Here is a 20,232-nt window from a genome sequence, read left to right on the forward strand (position 1 = left end):
CGGAGTACCCGGAGAGAACCCACACATGCACAGGGAGAACATGCAAACTCCATGCAGAAAGACCCAGGGGTGTACTCGAACCCAGGACCTTCTTGCTGCAAGGCAACAGCGCTACCCACTGCGCCACTGTGCAGGTTTATCTCTGTCTGTAAAAGTCTTAAATTTCTTTGGGGTTTACAACACGTTCTGATGTTTCCTCACGGCTTGATTGCTCAACAGTCAGTTTTTGTCGTATTCACTACATGAGGGCAAACTTCTCTCCTGGAGTTTTGAAAGTCTCACTTCTTTGCTGACAAAATGCTTTTACTATGAGTCTGTCTCCATATCTCTGAATGTATTGTCCCAGCTGCTCATCAGTCATCACATTTACGATGTTAATATCAAACTGATCTTGAAATCACTCAGAAATGTTTTTAATTACTTGAACAAAGGCACTAAAATAGTATTTAGTGACTCAGTATGATGACTAGTCCTGTGTTATTGGTAATTAGCTTGTTTAAATAGAATTACATCACTGTAATTAGACACTGTGCTAATGGTTTAACAAAGCTTATATATTGATGAACTTTATCTTCTTATCTCTTATAAAAAATATTCTAAAGTCACAATGGCCTCACACCACTCAGACATAGGAGGCTTGGAGACATGATGTCTGTGTATAAGATCCACTGCTTGCTGATAGCAAGGCCAAATGCTGCAGCTGCTGTGTGGAATGCTGAATGTCTAGGACAGACTGTCTTTGTTTTGTCTCATGCCAAGGCCACTGTGTAGTATTAGGGAGAGCTGAAAGCGAGGAGGGACAGAAACAGGCAGACGCAGACTGCAGCGGGACTGTGGGGTGTGATTACTTTCCAACTATGTGATCTTTGCTTGTTTTTTCAATAAAAGTGCTGGAACTTCATCACCGCCGTCTCCTTATTCAGTAACTGTGGGAAGTCAGTTATTATTGTTTAGAATTCCCACCTCATCATCCTTCAGTTTTACATCGACATTATCGGGTATATTTTGTGTTTTCAGTAGTTTTTGACAGATCATTTTATGCAGCCGTCCTTTAAAATCATTTAAAAACTAAAGACGGGATCATGTGTCCACGAGAAAGTTATTTTTTTTTCATTTCTCTTTAATGGGTTTTCTTTTTAGCAGGATGAAGTCCTCCATATTCAAGAAATGATTGATATCAAATATTTTGAATATAGTTTTTACTCAGTAAAATTATTACAAAATAATTTTAAAAATAAATATTTTTTATAATATCTAGTAAAAGCAGGCCTTAATAAAACCTTTTATTTTTAGCAGGATAGTTTCTTGCATAGTAATTCAAAAAAACGATTTATGTCAAGATTTGTGAAAATATCATTTTTACTCAGTGAAATCCTTATAAAAGAACTTTGAAAATATAAATATATGTAGGCGACAGGCCTTGTTTTAGCAGGTTTTGATCACGTTGCCATTGTGATGCAGACTCCTCACCAGCAGGTGGCGGTAATGCTCACCAGAGCTGTTTGTCCACCGCAGTAAACCCACGAAGAAGAATCCTGCTGCGCACGTGCTGACGTCCATCTTGACGTGGTTCCACAGTTCCTGTGGTTCTCGTAGCAAAGCAGGAGGTGTGATGGTGTTGTTGTGTAGCTAAAGTTGCTGGTTTGATGGCGGGTTGTGGTGCTTTAGGGCAACGTGTGAATGTCTGTGGTGAAAAGGTGTTGGGTTGAGCCCCAGAGAGAGATTAGCAACGAGCAGAAAGTGCTGCTGAAGAAAGATTGACGGAGTTGAAAGAAGTCTTGGTGGAGCCGGAGGAAGAGATGGAGGATGAGCGCAGACTGCTGGATTTCAGCCGGATCCCCCTGATAATCTTACAGCGAATAGGTAGGAAACAGCGACTGCTGACGTCAATTTATTCAATTTAAATGTTGTTACATTTTTAATCTGCTTCTGATCCATTCTGGGTCCATCTAGCAACAAAAGTTTGTTCTTCCAGAATAAAGCGGCCATCTTGTTTCATAGATGGACACAGGAAGGTGGGTTTTTGGTTCCAACTAGGGCTGAACAATTAATCACATTTTCAATATAATCGCAATTTAAAAAAATGCAATTTCCAAATCGCAGAGGTCTGCGAATCAGACACGTCCTTTAGGTGTCTGTAAAATGTTTAAAGTGGGTTTGCCTCCACATGGAAGGGAAGACAGTTGCAGCAGTGAGATAATCTAATTTTATTACTTGTTTTAGAGTTTATATAATCATACATAGCATTAAGTACAGGTCAATCAGTTTAATACATAGACTTGCTTGTTGGTTGCACTTTATCTTCAACAAGGATTGATGTCCAAATCAACTAAAAGCTGTTCTCTTGAATAATATTCTGATCAATAGAAACATTAAAAGTTCTTGTTTTAAATAGTCCTTGTTTACAAACATCTTTATTTAGAGGCCATTTTTGTTGCTTGTGGTTAATGCAGAGAAAAGTCAAAATTGCAATTTTGGTTGAAATATATTGTAGTCAGAACGCAATAATTTCTGCTCTGAGTTTAGATGCTGTGGTACTTTTAGCAACTAATCTGCACAGCGAGGAAACAAAATGATTTGTTGTTTGTATATGTTTAAAAAGAAATGATAAATTAAACTGGGAAAAAAGCGGATTAAATCGCAATATTAAGAAAAAAAAATTAAAAACAATTAGATTATTTTCCAAAATCGTTCAGGCCTAGTTCCAACAGACAGACTTCTGGTGGTTTTCAACAATCAACGCAGATTATAATGTTGAATGTTAGGGGAAACACTGGACTGCCTAATATGAGGATAATCGCTTCTAGTTAAACTCAATTCACCACTTTTATGCTCAACATTGCATCTTCTGTCATCAAATAGGCTTCAAGTGACTGATTCATCCAACGCAATCAATCATGTTTAGGTGGGACTGTCTTTTGGAATTTGGTGTGAGTGCTAGCAGACCCAGAAAAAACCTGTAGGGCTTCATATTTTATTTATTATGTTATGTTTAGGACTGCAACAATATCAAAAGTATAAAAAAATACAAAAGCATTGGCAACAAATTTCCTCATGGATTTGTTGTCCCCCTGTCTCTGTCGGAGTACGATTTGGTTCTGATAGTAATATTGTTGTGAAGGACTATAAACCTGCATTTATAGCGTGTAACGCGCTTAACGCCAGTACCGCGATTAAGTAAACAGTGAAGCGTTAACCCTTTCCTGCCGTGTAAAAACGGAGATGAGGCTTCTAATTGGATAATCTGTTTATATTACGGCATAGTATATTTCTGTAGTAGTGTCTATTTAGCCATTGCCCACATGTGTTCGTATATGATTAGCCTGCTTTCCTATTAATGTTGCAGTCACCATGCATATGGTCTAAGACAAGGGTGTCAAACTCATTTTGTTTTAGGGGCCGCCTTAAGCTTAATCTGATCTCAAGAGGGCCACACGAGTAAACTCATTGCAAGATTAAATAGAACTAATAAATGTGGACTTGTTGATTTTTATATTAAGTTATTTTCACTTTTATACATTATATTATGAATAACCTCAGCGTTTTTAAGAAAAGTATGTGCAATTTCAACAATACTTTTACTCAGTTAATGATTTAGTTGTGCATTATGCATAAGAACTGATCACAGTGATTGTACAATGTTGAAAAAACATTTATTCACATTTTTTGGAACTTAAAAACACTGTCCTGCATGACAAAACACATCAAACAGATAAAAATTAAGAAATGATTTGAATTTTTCCACACTTGAAGCTTAATCTGCTAATTAAAACACAGCGCCCCTTGTGGACAATATAGGAACTGCATATTTTAAATTAAACAAAGTACATGTTTTTTTCAATAATTGTTTTATCATTCTTTTCCTTTTATCTTGTCCACTTGTGAAAGTCAAATCTGATGAGCTCTTTGTGGCATCTTATTGCCACATTGCCAGACAGGACACTGGAAAAAAAAAAATAATAATAATAATGATAATGCATTTAGCCACAGTGCCGGACTAAATTGTTCGGCCGGCCGGATCCGGCCCGCGGGCCGTATGTTTGACACCCCTGGTCTAAGAGGTACTGTTATATTCTGTTCCCTTATAGAAACCACACAATTCACAACTTTGATGTTAGAACTCAAGATACAACTTCAATAAGTACTCTAAACCTCAGATGCACCACGGTGGCTCCTACACACTTCATACTAGGATCAATAAAACAAAAAATTTTTTGATAAAAGTTTTAATTTGCTGACAGTCTGAGTCCTGTATGGTCTCTTGTGTCAAGTCACTGTTGAACAAGAGACGGCGTTAGAAGCGTCTCGCCCTGGCTAAAGACAAAAAGAACTGGACCGCTGCTGCCTGGTCCATAGTTCTGTTTTCCGATGAAAGTCAATCTATCATTTTCTTTGGAAATCAAAGTTCCAGAGTCTGGAGGAAGCAGGGAGAGGAAAGGATTCACGTTGCTTGAGGTCCGGTGTAAAGTTTCCACAGTCAGTGATGGTTTGGGGTGCCAGGCCAGCTGCTGGTGTTGATCCACTGTGTTTTCTGAGGTCAAAGGTCGACACAGTCGTCTACCAGGAAGTTTTAGAGCACTTTATGCTCCCTGCTGCTGACCAACGTTATGGAGATGCAGGTTTAATTTTCCAACAGGACTTGGTACCTGCACACAGCGCCAAAGCTACCAGTACCTGGTTTAAGGACCGTGGTACACCTGTTCTTATCACACCTGACCTCAACGCCATAGAAAGTGTCTGGGCTACTGTGAAGAGGAAGATGTGATACGCTAGATCTAACAATGCAGAAGAGCTGAAGGCCACCATCAGAGCAACCTGGGCAGTCCCACAGACTGATCCACTTCATGCCACGCCGCATCGCTGCAGTAATCCAGGAAAAAGGAGCCCCAGCTAAGTACTGAGTGCTGCTCATAGGTTTCATGCTCTACTTTACAGTTGGCCAACATTTCTGGAAACATTGTCCGTTTTCGTTAGCTGTCAGTTGTAATAATCAAGATTAAAAGAAATAAACACTTAAAATAAATCACTCTGTGTGCAAAGAATGACTATAATATATGACTTTCACTTTTTGAGAAAAATCTACTTTTTCATGATATTCTAATCACATGACCAGTACCTGTAAACTTTACTTAAAGGAAACGCCCCCAAATGAATTGCAGGTCCCCTTCTTTTGTAAATGGTGACCAGTGTTGGGCACGTTAAGTAATTAGTTATAGTTTCTAGTTACTTCTCCCAAAAAGTAACTGAGTTACTGAGTTACTCACTATAAAAGTAACTAGTTACCAGTAAAAGTAATTATTGCGTTACTTTTTCGTTTCTGGCTTTTTTTATTTATTTTTTTACAAATTTTTTGCCGCCATGTCCATTCAATGCACCCCCCCCCCACACCCACACACACACACACACACACACACACATACTCCCCCTTTTGTGTTGAACAGTGAAGTGTGGTGAAAGCAGCTTTAATTCTCCATCACATAACTTTCATACCGCACATGCATTGACTTCTTTAACAATTCTCTCTTGCGGTTTTCAGCAGCAACGGCATTGTTTCTTATGGTTTAATATTGTCCATATGCCTTCTTTAAAGATTTCTAATTCTACTCGCAGGACATGTGCAATTCCAAACTTATTTCCTGTCATTGCCATGGGGAATCACGTTATTTGCGTTCCAGTGATCAGGATTTTTTTTCATGCTCACGTTCAATGGTCGGTCGGGCGCTGTGTTTAGTTACCTGACTAATATCATCTGTTCTGAAAACGGACATGCTGAGAACAGGGCCGGATTATCCATAAGGCTCAGTGGGCCAGTGCCCAGGGGCACCAACCATGGGGGGGCACCACATGACACATACTTTAAAAATATATTTTTCATAAATTGTTATATTATTTACTTGAAATTGTTGAAAGACCATGCATTATTCGTTTTGTGAACACTGATGTCACAATAATAATAAATGATAAATAAATCAAGATTTTTTTATTACAACATCTTGAAATGAGATATTTGAATATTGCTCACTGCTCATATGCCTACATGTAGTTGTGTAAGTTAGTAAATAGTAAAGAAATCCCCTTGATTATGTCTGATGTTTTTGACCGGAGGACAGCACGGGTAAGGGGGGGGGGGTTGAGGTATAGTGCCCAGGGGCACCACATTGTCTTATTACGGGCCTGGCTGAGAATGACAAAGGGAGGAAGAGCTGCTCAGAATTGCAGCTTTCTACTCAGTGTAGATCAGCCGTTTTTTCTGAAACGACTGTGCAGCATAGCTTTGCTGTGCGCGCTGAATCCACATGCTGTGCGCGAATGCACACGCGCAGTTTAGAAGGAACATAAACAGTTTGGCGCGTCAGTCAGTTTGAAACAGTTCCTGTATCGGTCACGTAGCGCATACGCGCATCGACACAGGTCACTACGAGCTCGACTCATGCGCCGACGCATCGGTGTTGCCGGACCCATGTTCTTGTCCTTTTCGCTGTTTAACTCAAAATAATGTGCAACAATAACGAAAGGTGATGCATAATTTCAGAAATGGTCTTTTACATTTTGAGGTGACCATGGCCCCATTTACACTACCCTTGTTAAACCGATTCATGCCGAGACCAGTCTGAGCTTGGATCAGTTAACCAAGCCGAGACGACCGTTTACACACCAAGCTTATCTCGGTTCCTTGGTTGGTCCTCGTCTCCTAGTGGCGATCTGCGGTACTACCGCTCTCTGAGATTGAAGTCGAAACCAAGCGAAACAAAACAGCGGCGCCCGTAACATTCAGGATGTTATGCTTGATATTGTCATATTTAAGTGTTTGCGGAGAGTCAGAGGAAGAAGGCACCCATTGGTGAATTTACTTGAGAGAGTCGGCTTTTGGGAAGTGGATGAGACAAACGAACGTCTAATAACAATGACAGACGCTGAGGTTCATCACACTGCTAAGCAGAATCATCTCTGGAAACCGTGTGGCACGGTAGGGAAGCTAATATTATTATGAATGTCTGAAATTTGTCTGAATGGATTGTGAATCAGGACGTGCAGCCAGACACGCCAGAAAACCCGCTGACAGTCAGCTGACTGTAAGGGGATGACGCGGTCTGCTCATGCGCTCTTTATCAGATAACCGGGATAAAAAAAAACAGTCCAAGACCTACTCAGGAACTGGTCTGCAGTTAGCGCGGTCCAGTTCAGTCTGCTGACCATTTACACACAAGAGTTATCTGAGCAGTGCATTCTTTGACTCACAAGCTTTTGTCTTTTTTTTTTTCCAGATCCCAACAAATACTGTATCTGTAAAAACGAGCCAACTCACACTGAGCTCAGCAACCAGGCAGGAAACTACACTTCAGATGAAATGGGACTCAAACCTGGGCAGACAAAATGGGAGCAAAAGGAACCAGAACCAATGCAGATAAAACAGGAGCAAGGGATTCCAAAACAATTGCAGATAAAAGAAGAGAAAGTAGAACTAGAACATCATCAGTTTAAAGAGGAAGAAAGTGAACAATGCATCAGTCACACTGAAAAGCAACTTGTGCTGAAACAGGAGCCTGATAACATTTTAATGGTTCCATCCAGTGTGCAAAGACTCTCCAATGAAACTGAACAGAAAAGGAACCAACGCATTTCTCAGGCCTCCCCTGAAGCTGAGAACCAGGATCAGGAAGGAAACAACGAGGAACCGGAAAGAAGGAGAGATGAGCTGAAGCAACATGAGGGATGTAAGAAAACCAAACTACAGAAAGGAACTGCTGACATTTCAAAACAGAAAACTAAAAAGAAACCTCACCCTGACCAAAATATGGATTCTTGTGAAATTGGTTATCAAAAAGTTTCTCAAAAAAGTCACTTGAGTACACACATAAGAACAGAAAAGGCTAAGAAGCCTTTCTCATGTATGAGCTGTGGGAAACAGTTCCCCATAAGAAGCTATTTAAAAATTCACATGAGAAGTCACACTGGTGAGAGACCTTTCACATGTGTAACCTGTGGGAAAGGTTTTGGACGGAAAGGCCATTTAAATCATCACATGAGAAGTCACACAGGTGAGAAACCTTTCACATGTGTCACCTGTGGGAAAGGTTTTAGTCAAAAAAGCAGTCTAAAAAATCACATGATAATTCACACGGGTGAGAAGCCATTCACATGTGAAACCTGTGGAAAGGTGTACAGTGATAAAAGTAGTTTGCGAACTCATATGAAAACTCACACAGGTGAGAACTCTTTCCCATGTGTGAGCTGTGGAAAGATTTACAGTGAAAGAAGTAGTTTACGTTATCACTTGAAAAGTCACACAGGTGAGAAACCTTTCTCATGTGTCACCTGTGGAAAAACCTTTATTCTAAGAAACGTTTTAAAAACTCACATGAGAATTCACACAGGTGAGAAGCCTTTCACATGTGTGACCTGTGGAAAAAGTTACACGGATAGAAGCTGCTTAACTAATCACATGAAAACTCATACAGGTGAGAAACCTTTCGCATGTGAAACCTGTGGAAAAACCTTTATTCTAAGAAGCAGTTTAAAAACTCACATGAGAATTCACACAGACGAGAAGCCTTTCTTATGTGTGACCTGTGGAAAAAGTTACAGAGATAGAAGAAGCATAGACTATCATATGAGAAATCACAGATGAGCAGTATTTCTCGTGTACTGGAAACCTGTGGAATATAATAAAAGAAGCAGTTTACCTGTTCACATGACAAACCACACATGAAAAAGCCATTCTTCTTGATGTTTAGTGATAGAAAATCAGGCAAAAATCACAAAACTGTTTTAATTTAATAATAGTTTGTTTTGATTAGTTTCAAGTGAGATGTGTATCTGAATGAAGAAAAACAAGTGGTAAAATGCTTATAGATTTAGAGTAAAGGTTGGTGATCACACACTGATCAACACATTATTTCTCCAGTTTTAGCTTCCCTTCATTGGCTTCCTGTTAAATCAAGAATAGAATTTAAAATTCTCCTTCTAACGTATAAAGCCCTTAATAATCAAGCTCCATCATATATCAGAGCTCTGATTACCCCGTATGTTCCTAACAGAGCACTTCCCCAAGCAATAATCGCATTAATAAGCTCAGGTGTCCTAAAGTTATGGATTTTACTAAGCAAATCATTATTTAAATTCTATTTTCTCAAATAATGTTTTTACTCTTTTTACTCAGGGTTTGCATTGTGAATGGGTTGAAACACATATCAAATGTTCTAAATTAGTTAAGCTAATTTAAGCTCATTCCACATTCTTTAAGATGAACTTTGGTTCTTTAACTCAGATCTGCAGTGAACCAAGATTCACTGAATCATTCTGATGATGATGAGATCAACCACTTTATTTTATTATATATTTTTTTTGTTTCTTTGTGTAAATAGTTCCTTAGCTTCTTTTTTCTCCATTTTGCTTAGTAGTTTAGTTAAGTTTCACTAGCCTAGTAGAGAGGATTTACTGATTGAAATATGGTGTTAATTCAGATAAACAGCATTACATAGTGATGTTCCCTGGATGTTCATTTTATTTAGTTAATAAATTCTTATACTTGAAGAGAAGTTGTCACTCATTTATTCTACGTGTGCAGAGTTTGGCGTTAAAACATCGGCAGTACTTGAATCATCCATTTCAAATATTGTCCTGATATCAGCTGTTTGGGCTGATATTTACCGGACAACACCTAACAGACAGAGAGTTATTTATTAAACATTAAATAACTTAAAACTGTGTAATAGCACAACACCACAATGAGGTGGGAAATGTGATCACTAGTTTTCTCCTCAAAACAGTAAATACCCTGAAGCTTAGCATGGGGAAAGTAATGGGCAGAAATATGCATATCTTTGTAAATATATTTTCTCCATCTGTTGAATTAAGATGGAAGTTCTACCCTTTAAATTGATTGATTTGCAAGGTCAAGTGCAGAAAATCACACAATGCAAAAGAGTGTATGCAAGTGCCACACTATGGTCAATCCTTTCTGATTCATTAGATTAGAGCATTAGATCCTAATCTATTTATGACCAGGAACAGCCAGTCATATATCTTTTTATATATATATATATATATATATATATATATATATATATATATATATATATATATATATATATATATACAGCCTGAGGATTTGTGCTGCCGGTTATTATATCATTCCCTTTTTTCTAGCTGAAGTTTCAAGGCTGTTTAAACCCTACACCAGGCAGGCTGGTGGTGCTATGGGCTTGTCAAGACAAGCAAGGCGTGCCAACAACCTGCAACATGCCGGTTCCACCTGCTCAGTCTCACACCCATACATACACACACATACACATTTTATGCTCTTGCCTACAATGACGGCAGTAGTGCCCACAAGTGCTGAGCTATATGAGCTACAATGATGCTAAAATGTGCAAAAAATGCAAATGTTGTGCAGAGTTTGTGGGTTGTAGTTTGGCAGTTCAACAGCAGTTCAACAGTCTGATGGCAGCAGGGAAAAACCTTTTGCAGAACCTGGTGAACCTACAGCGGATGCTGTGGAACCTCTTCCCAGAAGGCAGCAGGGAGAATAGTCCATGGTGGGGGTGTGAGGGGTCCCTGATGATGTTACGGGACACGCAGTGCTGAGATGAAATGTTCTTAATGGAGGGAAGAGGAGCCCCGATGATCCCTTCTGCTGTCCTCACCACTCTCCTCACGTTCTTCCAGTCGGAGGCACTGCAGCCTCCACACCACACAGAGAGACAGCTGGTCAGAATGCTCTCTATGGTGCTTCTGTAGAAGGTTGTGAGGATGGGCGGGGGCAGGTGGGCTCTCCTCATCCTCGGCAGAAAGTACAGTCGTTTCTGTGCCCTCTTCACCAGTGATGTGGTGTTCACAGTCCAGGTGAGGTTGTCTGTGATGTGCACCCCCAGGAACTTGGTGCTGCTGACCATCTCCACAGCTGAGCTGTTGATGAGCAGTGGAGCATGGTGAGGCTGGTTCTTCCTGAAGTCGACGATGATCTCCTTCGTCTTCTCCACGTTCAGGATCAGGCTGTTGTCTCTGCACCAGCCCACCAGCTGCTCCACATCCTCTCTGTAGTCCCGGTCGTTGTCGTCCCTGATCAGGCCCACCACCGTTGTGTCGTCTGCAAACTTCGCGATGTGATTGGTGGTGAACAGACTCGAGTCTGAAGGAAAAAACTTGTGATGCTTTTCACATCTGAACCTTTCAAATGCAGCTTTATTATGCTGATTTCTGTGGGTTAGGCTAATCTGAAGGTGGAATTAAACCAATTTTGTATAAATTTTGATAATTTGTTACATTAGCTCATCAGCTCAAGTTCATTTGACGGTAAAAGAAATGTTTTGGTCAAATATTAGTATGTGTAAAACAGCATTGGGACCGAAGTTGAAAATGTCATTGTATTCAATCCAGAAAAGGTTAAAAACTAAAATAACTGGACTTTCTTAATTCAAAATATTTGGAGTGGTGAGGAGTTCCAAGCTTTATAGACCTGCTGGTAAAGTTTTGTTAGAGCCTGGATTAGCATGTAGATTCACCTGGAAATGATCCTGTCCCCAAGGACCTGCGATACGGACATCACACCAAAAATAAAACGTTACATTTACTTTTTTCTTTCGTTTTACAAAAATGTTTAATCAATGTTTATATTTGTTACAACCTGCCAGTCTATAGAAACTTACGAGGACAGCCGTATCACTGCTAAATTTAATTTATGCAACTAATTTATGAAATATGTTTGGTAGATGATTCTGGACAACATCACCTGTCCAAGGGACATTGATGACGACATCATCGGCCTGCAGGACCACTGCAGAGTAATGACCCTCCTTCCAAAATTAAGTCCTCGTAATCAAACTTTACCGGTGCACGATAGTTAATCAGATAAATCTGAAAGACCCAGGCAGAACTGATATCCACTTATCTTACTTTAGAGATTTTATTTTACACTAGCTGAGAATAAATGTCCGAAACAAGCTTACTAGAGCTGGTGGGATTTTGTAAAACAATGAAAAATGAAGTAAAATATAAAACCTACATGGCTGCTCTAGATATAAGACCCTTGATGAGTGAAGGGGATGAGGAACCATGTGGAGAACAGAGCCAGAATCACTAGAACTCCAGCTAGAGGGGCTGAGTCTCTTTTTTAGTTTCCGGACCATCTCCCTTTAGGTGCTGTATTACTTTACAGAAAACACCCTCTTTGTCCCCAATGGGGACCTATGATGTGACTCCGGTAGGGAGCTAAATCTAATTCTCCTAAAACCTCATCATGTATCTTTATTTTATTACCCAGTCAGGAACCAAAAACCTTATTAAAGTATGGAAAGACACTGAAAGAAAAACTCCAAAAAGATGAAGGATTTGAGTAAATAAAATGTGATTTAAAAAAAGGAGTTTAATACAAAAATGTATTAAACATGAAAACGAAAACTAAAATCAGGAGGTTATAAAAAAAATGACGATTCAAAAGCTTCTTCAACTGCTTCTAAAATGTAGAGATGAAAAAGTGATAAAACATATTAGCAGGATGAAGAAGAAAAAAGGCACTTGGCTGAAATTCTAAGAAAATATATTTGTAAATTTGGCCTGCTGGTCAAATCTGTGTAAAGAGAAATAGATCTGATAACGTAATAGTGCTGATCACACTCCTCACCAGCAGGGGGCGGTGATGCGCAGCAGGAGCTGTTTTCCGATCGCCATTAAACCCACGAAGAAGAAATTGCTAGCTAGTCTCGTTAGCTAGCTAAAGTTGCTGGTTTGATGGCGGGTTGTGGTGCTTTAGGGCAACGTGTGAATGTCTGTGGTGAAAAGGTGTTGGGTTGAGCCCCAGAGAGAGATTAGCAACGAGCAGAAAGTGCTGCTGAAGAAAGATTGACGGAGTTGAAAGAAGTCTTGGTGGAGCCGGAGGAAGAGATGGAGGATGAGCGCAGACTGCTGGATTTCAGCCGGATCCCCCTGATAATCTTACAGCGAATAGGTAGGAAACAGCAGCTAAGCTACTAAGGTTTTACTGATCAGAGGAAAGTTGTTTGGCTCCATGCTGAACTCGCTATCCGACAGAAAGAGCTGCTTCACCAACGGCTTTCCTTCTTTCTGCTTCTTGATCAAAGAAGCTCATCAGAACAAAGAAGAGCTGCTAAAATTCACACACAATGATCCATCAACCAATCAGAGCTGCCAGAAATAGCTCTAGCACATTTATTCCCCCCACATTATTCAGCTCTGTGTTGATGGATGTGGCCAGGAGATCATGGAGAGATTGCCATCAGTTCTCCAGGGCCTCACAACAAGAAAACATCTGCTCTCTTCTTTCTGCTTTATTACACCAACAATAGTTCTTTGCATCCATTAATCTAGGCCTGCTGAGCTCCTTTAAAGGACAATTTACACTTTTCACCACTTCTTCTTTCTCTTTAGTAGCTACATACCCAGCCATCACCACATCTCAAGAAGCCTTAAGATGTGTCTCAAGACACATTTGTTGAAATGTCTTGAGATGTCTTGGTAAGTCAAGACGTGTCTATATACATGGTCTTAAGATGTCTTGAGATGACTGGAGATGTCTCAAGATGTCTTGGAAATATGAAGATGTCTTGTGATATCTGAAGATGTCTTAGAAATAAAATTTAGTAAAATATCACTATCCACTATTCCTTGGTAATAATTTATATATTTTTTGTTTATAGAAAAGAATGACAAACCCTATATGACACACTGAGTATTTAATAAAACATAGGAAAATACAGTTCAATATATTGTAATTATTGCACGTAGTATGTACATGTTAAGAGGATTAGGTTTACAAAATTGACATCAAGTTACGTGTGTGTGTGTTTGGTAAGGTTACTCTGTATAAGATAGTCTTTATTGATCTCACAATGGAGAAATTCACTTTTGAGAGTGTGGATATGCGTTTCTAAGATGCAATTTGTTCCTTGGATTGTGAAGGATTTTTTTTTTACTTTGTCCTGATTCCTAGGTTTTCAATTGGCTCCCAGAAGCATTTGTGGTGGAGGAACAGGAGGATGTCAGTGATGGCTGGTGTTGGAAAAATGATTTTTTTCCCCCTTCTTGATACTGTTAACAGCCTGTCAGTGGGTCTTCTTTGCGTTGCAGCAAGAAAGTGGTTCCCTCAAACAGGACGAGTGGCATAACTGGGGAGAAACATTGTGCATGTAGCCATGGGATACAAAAATTATCTCTAGTAAAACTGTAACTTAACCTAGTGTTATGCATGCAGTGTTATGCCCAGGCTATGTGGTTTTAATTAGATGTATTAATCTGTTTTTACATTTTTCACTCATCAAAGCTAAACCATTAATATGATTTTTTAGTAATTTAGTGTTTTCCATAATTCTGATGTAGCTACAGAGGGAACATGAACACTATGAATTACTCTGATCAGTTCTTGCTCATATTAATTAATCTCTGTTTATTAACTCTTCATAATCCTCCAGGTTAATGTTTTATCCAATAAACCAGATGTGCTTCTTCATCCAGTTTTCCATCAACTAAAACTTCCTTCTGTGTAATTCTGCTGAAACTAATTAAAATTAACCAATTTATCAAGGCCTGTTGTTGGAAAGCAGATAAATTAGCTGTTGAGGGATATGAATGATACATTTAAATAAAAACATGTTAGCTCACATTTTCCTCAATTTCAGTGGGAAGAACAAACCAAACCTCCCAACAGTTTTCCCTAAAGTTGAAGCCATTTACTGATAATAAACCATGAATTGTTTCACAATCTATTCCTTTAAGCCTCCGTCTTTTTTCTTTTTATTGATAAATCAGAATTTTGTATTAATGTCAATTAAAGATAAAAATAAATACATAAATGCACAATTAAATGTCCCATTAAATTATTTAATATACCATTGAATATAAAATGAAATATTTAAATGTGCCATTAAATAGTTAAATATGCCTTTTATATTGACATTACATAATAAAATGTAATTTTTGTTAAATTAATTCATTTGGATACACATTTCATTATTTCACTCTGTATTTATTTATTTCATGGTGTCGCAGGAGACCCATCATGTCCCCTTCACCCGCCAAACTCAGGGGGCGGGATTAGGGATGTAACGTCAATAATGTGTTGCATTATTATTATTATATTATTATTTTATTATAATCTTAGAGCAACCCCAGCCTCTACATCCCCAGTTTGGTCTGAAATATCTCTATAAAGTTTGAGAGAGAACGTTAGCTAGTGAGCTCATTAATGATGTAATGAATAAAGAAATGGTACGTTTCATTGTTTCATTATTTTATTAACCCATTAGTTCCTGATTAGTTCTTTGTTTGCCAGGTAACTGCAGGGTTTCCGCTGCATGTAATCGTGCAACATAAATGGTGCGTTCCTTTTGCCTTGTAGATCAGAACTAAGGAATCGCAGATTGCATCATCTCCAGTTCCAGTTTCCCTCTGCTGGACAGTAGGAAAAAACAGGAGCGCTCCCAATAACAGTGTCAATAACGCTGTTATAACCGATATCTTGTTCAAATAAACCGCGCTCAAACGTCCCATCTGATCAACACTGAAAGGCAGCGCCTGTACGACTGACTTAATGTTACATAAATAATAGAGAGCTGCTGCAAACAGTCAAAGAATGAGATTTTACTCAATGCACTTTCTGACTCGTAATACCGGCTTTAGGGGCCGTTCCAGTTAAATTTTCCCACCTGGAGGCTGAGAATCCCGACTTCCAAGGACAAACAGAATGCACTAAAGATATTATATATATATATATATATATATATATATATATATATATATATATATATGAGATATGGACATAGATATATGGATAGATCTAGAGCATTGAGTGACCGGGGCAACATCTGGTGGTTTTATCATGGTTCGGACTTTTAACATGGAGGATTTTAACCACCTCGTCACTGGAGGTTAAGCCACTGGATTTAGGACTGACTCAGAAAGTAGGGGACAAAATTGGTGCAGTTTCTGAGTGGTAAAAAGATGTTACAAGCATCACTGCATGCTTCTGCAGCAGGTTTTAAAGGGAGAAAAGGGTTCATGAGACACACATTTGGTTTAACCTTTGGCACACAAATAAGTTTTTTATTGATGTTAATATTGTTTTACTCCAAGAACTAAACCACAGAGAAAGACGCTCAAAGCGAGACACTCCAGCAGGCTGGGTGCAGCCCTACAGTAACGCTCCTTGCGGGGGTGGGACCGTCCAACCTGCCGTGTTTATTATCAGCTGGTCAGGCAATAGGGGTCTGGTTTTAGAATAGTTTATTTTAGGTTTTTGGTCATATACTCTAGCAACGCTGTATCGTAGTGATGTCAACAAAGCAACTTGTATTGAAAGTGTTATAATAAGCTTCTGGATGCTTTCGGAGGAACTTTGACAACGTAATATTCCTCCTGTAAAACTATTAACCATTGAGATAATAAGATTACAATATGCTCACGGTACATCACTCAAACTATTTAGTTTGTCAAATGAAGCACAGTACCCTGTGGGGAGGGGGGGTCGTTGTGCTCCCCTGCCGAGAAACCCTAGTGTAGAACCTGGTGTTTTTCTTAAAAATGTTCAAATTTTTTAAAGGTGATGAATAATATCAGAAATGCCCTTTTTTATGTTTTTTGGGTGACCATGGCTCAATGGGGAAGGTAGTCATCTTGCAATCTGAAAGTTGTGACTTTGATTACAGCTTCCTCCTATAAAGCAATTTCTTTTCAGCAAGTGATTACAGTCAAGTGCATTCATTTACTCACAATTAAAAGCTTTTTTTGTCTATTTTTTTTCCAGACCACCAAAAATATTACGTGTGTAAAGATGAGGGGGTTCACACTGAGCTCAGGAACCAGGAAGGAAACTCTACTTTAGATCAAGAGGAACCAAAACGTTTTCAGATAAAGGAGGAGAAAGAGGAAAAAGAACATCAACAGTTTAAAGAAGAAGAGAGGCAACTCTGCATCAGTCAGGCTGAAAAGCAACTGGTGCTGAAACAGGAGACTGATAACATTTTAATTGTTCCTTCTAACGTGCAAAGACTCCCCAATGAAACAGAACAGAACAGGAACCAACTCATCTCTCCGGCCTCCCCTAAAGTTAAGAACCTGGATCAGGAAGAAAACTTTGAGGAACCAGAAAAAAGGAGAGAAGAGCTGAAGCAAAATGAAAGATGCAAGAAAACCAAACAGCAGACAGGAACTGTTGAGATATCAAAACAAAAAACAAACATGAAAACTCTCCCTGACCAAAATCTATCTTCCTGTAAAATTGGTTATACAAACTTTTCTCAAAAAAGTCACTTGGGTACATATGTGAGAAAAGATGAGGCGAAGAAGCCTTTCTCTTGTATGAGCTGTGGAAAAAAGTTTACCAACAGAAGCAGTTTGAAAATTCACATGACAACTCACACTGGTGAAAAACCTTTCAGTTGTGAGACCTGTGAAAAAAGTTTTATTTTGAAAAGCCTTTTAAAAGTTCACATTAGAACTCACACAGGTGAGAGGCCTTTCAAATGTGAGACCTGTGGAAAGAGTTTTACAACCAAACATTATTTGACACGTCACACAAGAACTCACAAAGGTGAGAAGCCTTTCTCATGTGAAACCTGTGGAAAAAGTTACTGTGATAAAAGTAGTTTAAGTTATCATGTGAAAACTCACACAGGTGAGAAACCTTTCCCTTGTTCGGCCTGTGGAAAGAGTTACAGTAATATAAAATGTTTAACTTATCATGTGAGAACGCACACAGGCGAGAAGCCTTTCACTTGTGAGACTTGTGAAAAAAGTTTTTTTGACAAAGGCCTTTTAAAAGTTCACATGAGAACTCACACAGGTGAGAAGCCTTTCATTTGTGAGACCTGTGGAAAGAGTTATAGTAGTAGAAATGGTTTAACTTACCATGTGAAAACTCACACAGGCGAGAAGCCTTTCACTTGTCACACTTGTGAAAAAAGTTTTTTTGTGAAAAGCCTTTTAAAAGTTCACACGAGAACTCATACAGGTGAGAAGCCTTTCAAATGTGATATATGTGAAAAAGGTTTTACAAAAAAATATGATTTGGTACGCCACATGAGAAGTCATAAAGGTGAGAAGCCTTTCTCGTGTGTAATCTGTGGAAAGAGTTTCACAACAAAAGAGCATTTGGCACGCCACATGAGAACTCACAGAGGTGAGAAACCTTTCACATGTACAACCTGTGGAAAGAGTTACAGTGATAGAAGAAGTTTAACTTATCACATAAGAACTCACACAGGAGAGAAGCCTTTCTCATGTGTGACCTGTGGAAAGAGTTACAGGGGTCACTTTGGTTTAACATATCATATGAGAATTCACAGATGAGTGGCATTTATTATGTACAATCTTTGAAAAAATATCAAAAGAAGCAGTTTAACAGGGCACGTGAGAAATTACACAGGTAAGAAAATCATTCTCCTCGATGTTTTGTCAAAGAAAATCAGAAACAAATCATATCACTTTTTCAATTATAATGTGATAAAGTGTATTTGAATATAAGTCACTTGTCTGATGCTACATTTATAAGTCTGGTCCTATAATAAAAAAAATTCTACTCTGCTTCTAAATTTAAACCTTGTGCAAAACATGTCACATTTAACAGAATGGTCTACAGCCTGTGTTTGCAGAGATGTAAGGTCAATCAGAGTACAGTTTCTCAGCGTGTGCTTACATGGTCGTAAAGCATTCTTAGAACTTTATTATTCTTTGTGTGTGTGTATGTTTGTCAAAGTGTGGGGCATGATGGTAATTTACAGTGGGTGGGGAGAGCTGGGTCCTCTCCAGGCTGTAAGAGGGGTTAAATGTCAGGAACCAAGATGGAGCTGTTTTACGTCATATGAGGATCTTTGTTCATCACAGAGGCTCCTTCTTTTGGTGTACATCTGTTACCTATAAAGACAGGTGTTGTCTTACTAGGTGTGCGTTTGGGGAATAATGCACCTTGAATGCTGTTTGCCTTGAATAAAGACCAGTCTCTATTTAAAGAGTATCTTGCTTCTTGATAATTTTTCCTTGATAATCCACTTTTATTTCTTTAGCAAAATGCTTGTTAAATTACTTTGTAAATAAAATTGGCCATTGCACCATTTTGTCCTGTCCTATTGTTGTAGTGATCCTACTGACTTGCTAGTGCCTGATGTTGAGCGGCTTGTTAGATGTTCAAGCTAAAAAGCCGCTCAAAAAGTACTCATTCAAATGCTTGAATGATTAAAGTTGTTTGGTGTTACCAACAGTCTGATAGTTGATTCACCTGTAAAGTTAGTCTTACTGTCTGAACCACATTTTGTTGCACATCTGAGTCCTGACATTGTGACTAAACCTCATGCTCGCATAAACCACAATTCTTAATTTAAAAGTCCACTGTTATGCGTTTTCAAATTTAACTTCCAGTCGAGATCAGTTAGATGCTCCAATATCTAACTAAGATCCTCTGCGTGTTCATCTAATAAGACATTTTGAGCGTTCTAGCTGCTGGTCACAGCTGTATTGTGTTTTTGCAGTGTGGATTCACTGATGTTTTATTAGAGTTAAATTGAAAACTGATACACACTAGTCACAGCTATATGGTCTCTCTCCAGAGTGGATCGGTTTGTGTGCCTTTAAATAGATTAAGATTTTAAATGTTGCTCTGCACTGATCACAGCTATATGGTCTCACTCCAGTGTGGATCCGTATATATGGTCCATTAAATGTGTTTTGGTTTTAAATGTAGCTCCACACCTATTACAGCTGAATGGCCTCTCTCCAGTATGGATCAGCAGATGCTTCTTCAAATAAGATTGGGTTTTAAAAGCTGTTTCACACGGGTCACAACTGTATGGTCTCTCTGATGTTGAGTTAGAAAGTTTGGGTTTTAAAAGTGGCAACACACTGGCCACAGCTGAGTTTATTTATCATGAGGCGTTCCTTTAGATGGTATAGTAAGGGATCCAGTAGTCTAATGATGGTCTTCATGTTCCTAAGATTACAGATGGGGAGAAATAAATGCTGTTTTAAACCTTTATGTCTGAAACAATGACCCCTTATTCATATTAACAAGACAGATCTGTAAGGCTGCATTCCATTTGGAGTTAAAACTCAGAAATCTTGGCTTCCGATCAGAAGAATCAACTTGGAATGGCCACTTAAGTTGGATTTTCCCTTCGGAAAGTTGGACTGTCTGACTATATGGCTGATAGTTGGATCCAATATAGCAGCTCCTTGTATCTTTAACAGTAAGCTTTGATGAAAATGTGTATTCTACAAGACCCAGGTGTC

The 20,232-nt window shown here is 38.8% G+C and overlaps 3 protein-coding genes across 4 annotated transcripts in view; 2 read left to right on the top strand and 1 right to left on the bottom strand.

Annotated features, from left to right (window-relative positions):
- The window catches only part of LOC110367769 (zinc finger protein 239-like), a 577,202-nt gene that overhangs the window by 450,642 nt on the left and 106,328 nt on the right, over positions 1-20,232 (bottom strand). The window lies entirely within an intron of this gene.
- LOC105922688 (gastrula zinc finger protein XlCGF57.1) lies at positions 1,553-8,767 on the top strand. Its single transcript, XM_036132312.1, has 2 exons — positions 1,553-1,863; positions 7,266-8,767. The coding sequence occupies exons 1-2, from the start codon at positions 1,800-1,802 to the stop codon at positions 8,627-8,629; spliced, it is 1,428 nt and encodes a 475-aa protein (XP_035988205.1). The 5' UTR covers positions 1,553-1,799; the 3' UTR covers positions 8,630-8,767.
- Positions 12,671-20,062, top strand: LOC110367752 (gastrula zinc finger protein XlCGF57.1). Its single transcript, XM_021314216.2, has 2 exons — positions 12,671-12,946; positions 16,757-20,062. Exons 1-2 carry the CDS (start codon positions 12,883-12,885, stop codon positions 18,298-18,300), a joined length of 1,608 nt encoding a protein of 535 aa, XP_021169891.2. The 5' UTR covers positions 12,671-12,882; the 3' UTR covers positions 18,301-20,062.

The sequence above is a fragment of the Fundulus heteroclitus genome, unplaced genomic scaffold, assembly GCF_011125445.2.
Source record: "Fundulus heteroclitus isolate FHET01 unplaced genomic scaffold, MU-UCD_Fhet_4.1 scaffold_49, whole genome shotgun sequence".
NCBI classification, from domain to species: domain Eukaryota; kingdom Metazoa; phylum Chordata; class Actinopteri; order Cyprinodontiformes; family Fundulidae; genus Fundulus; species Fundulus heteroclitus.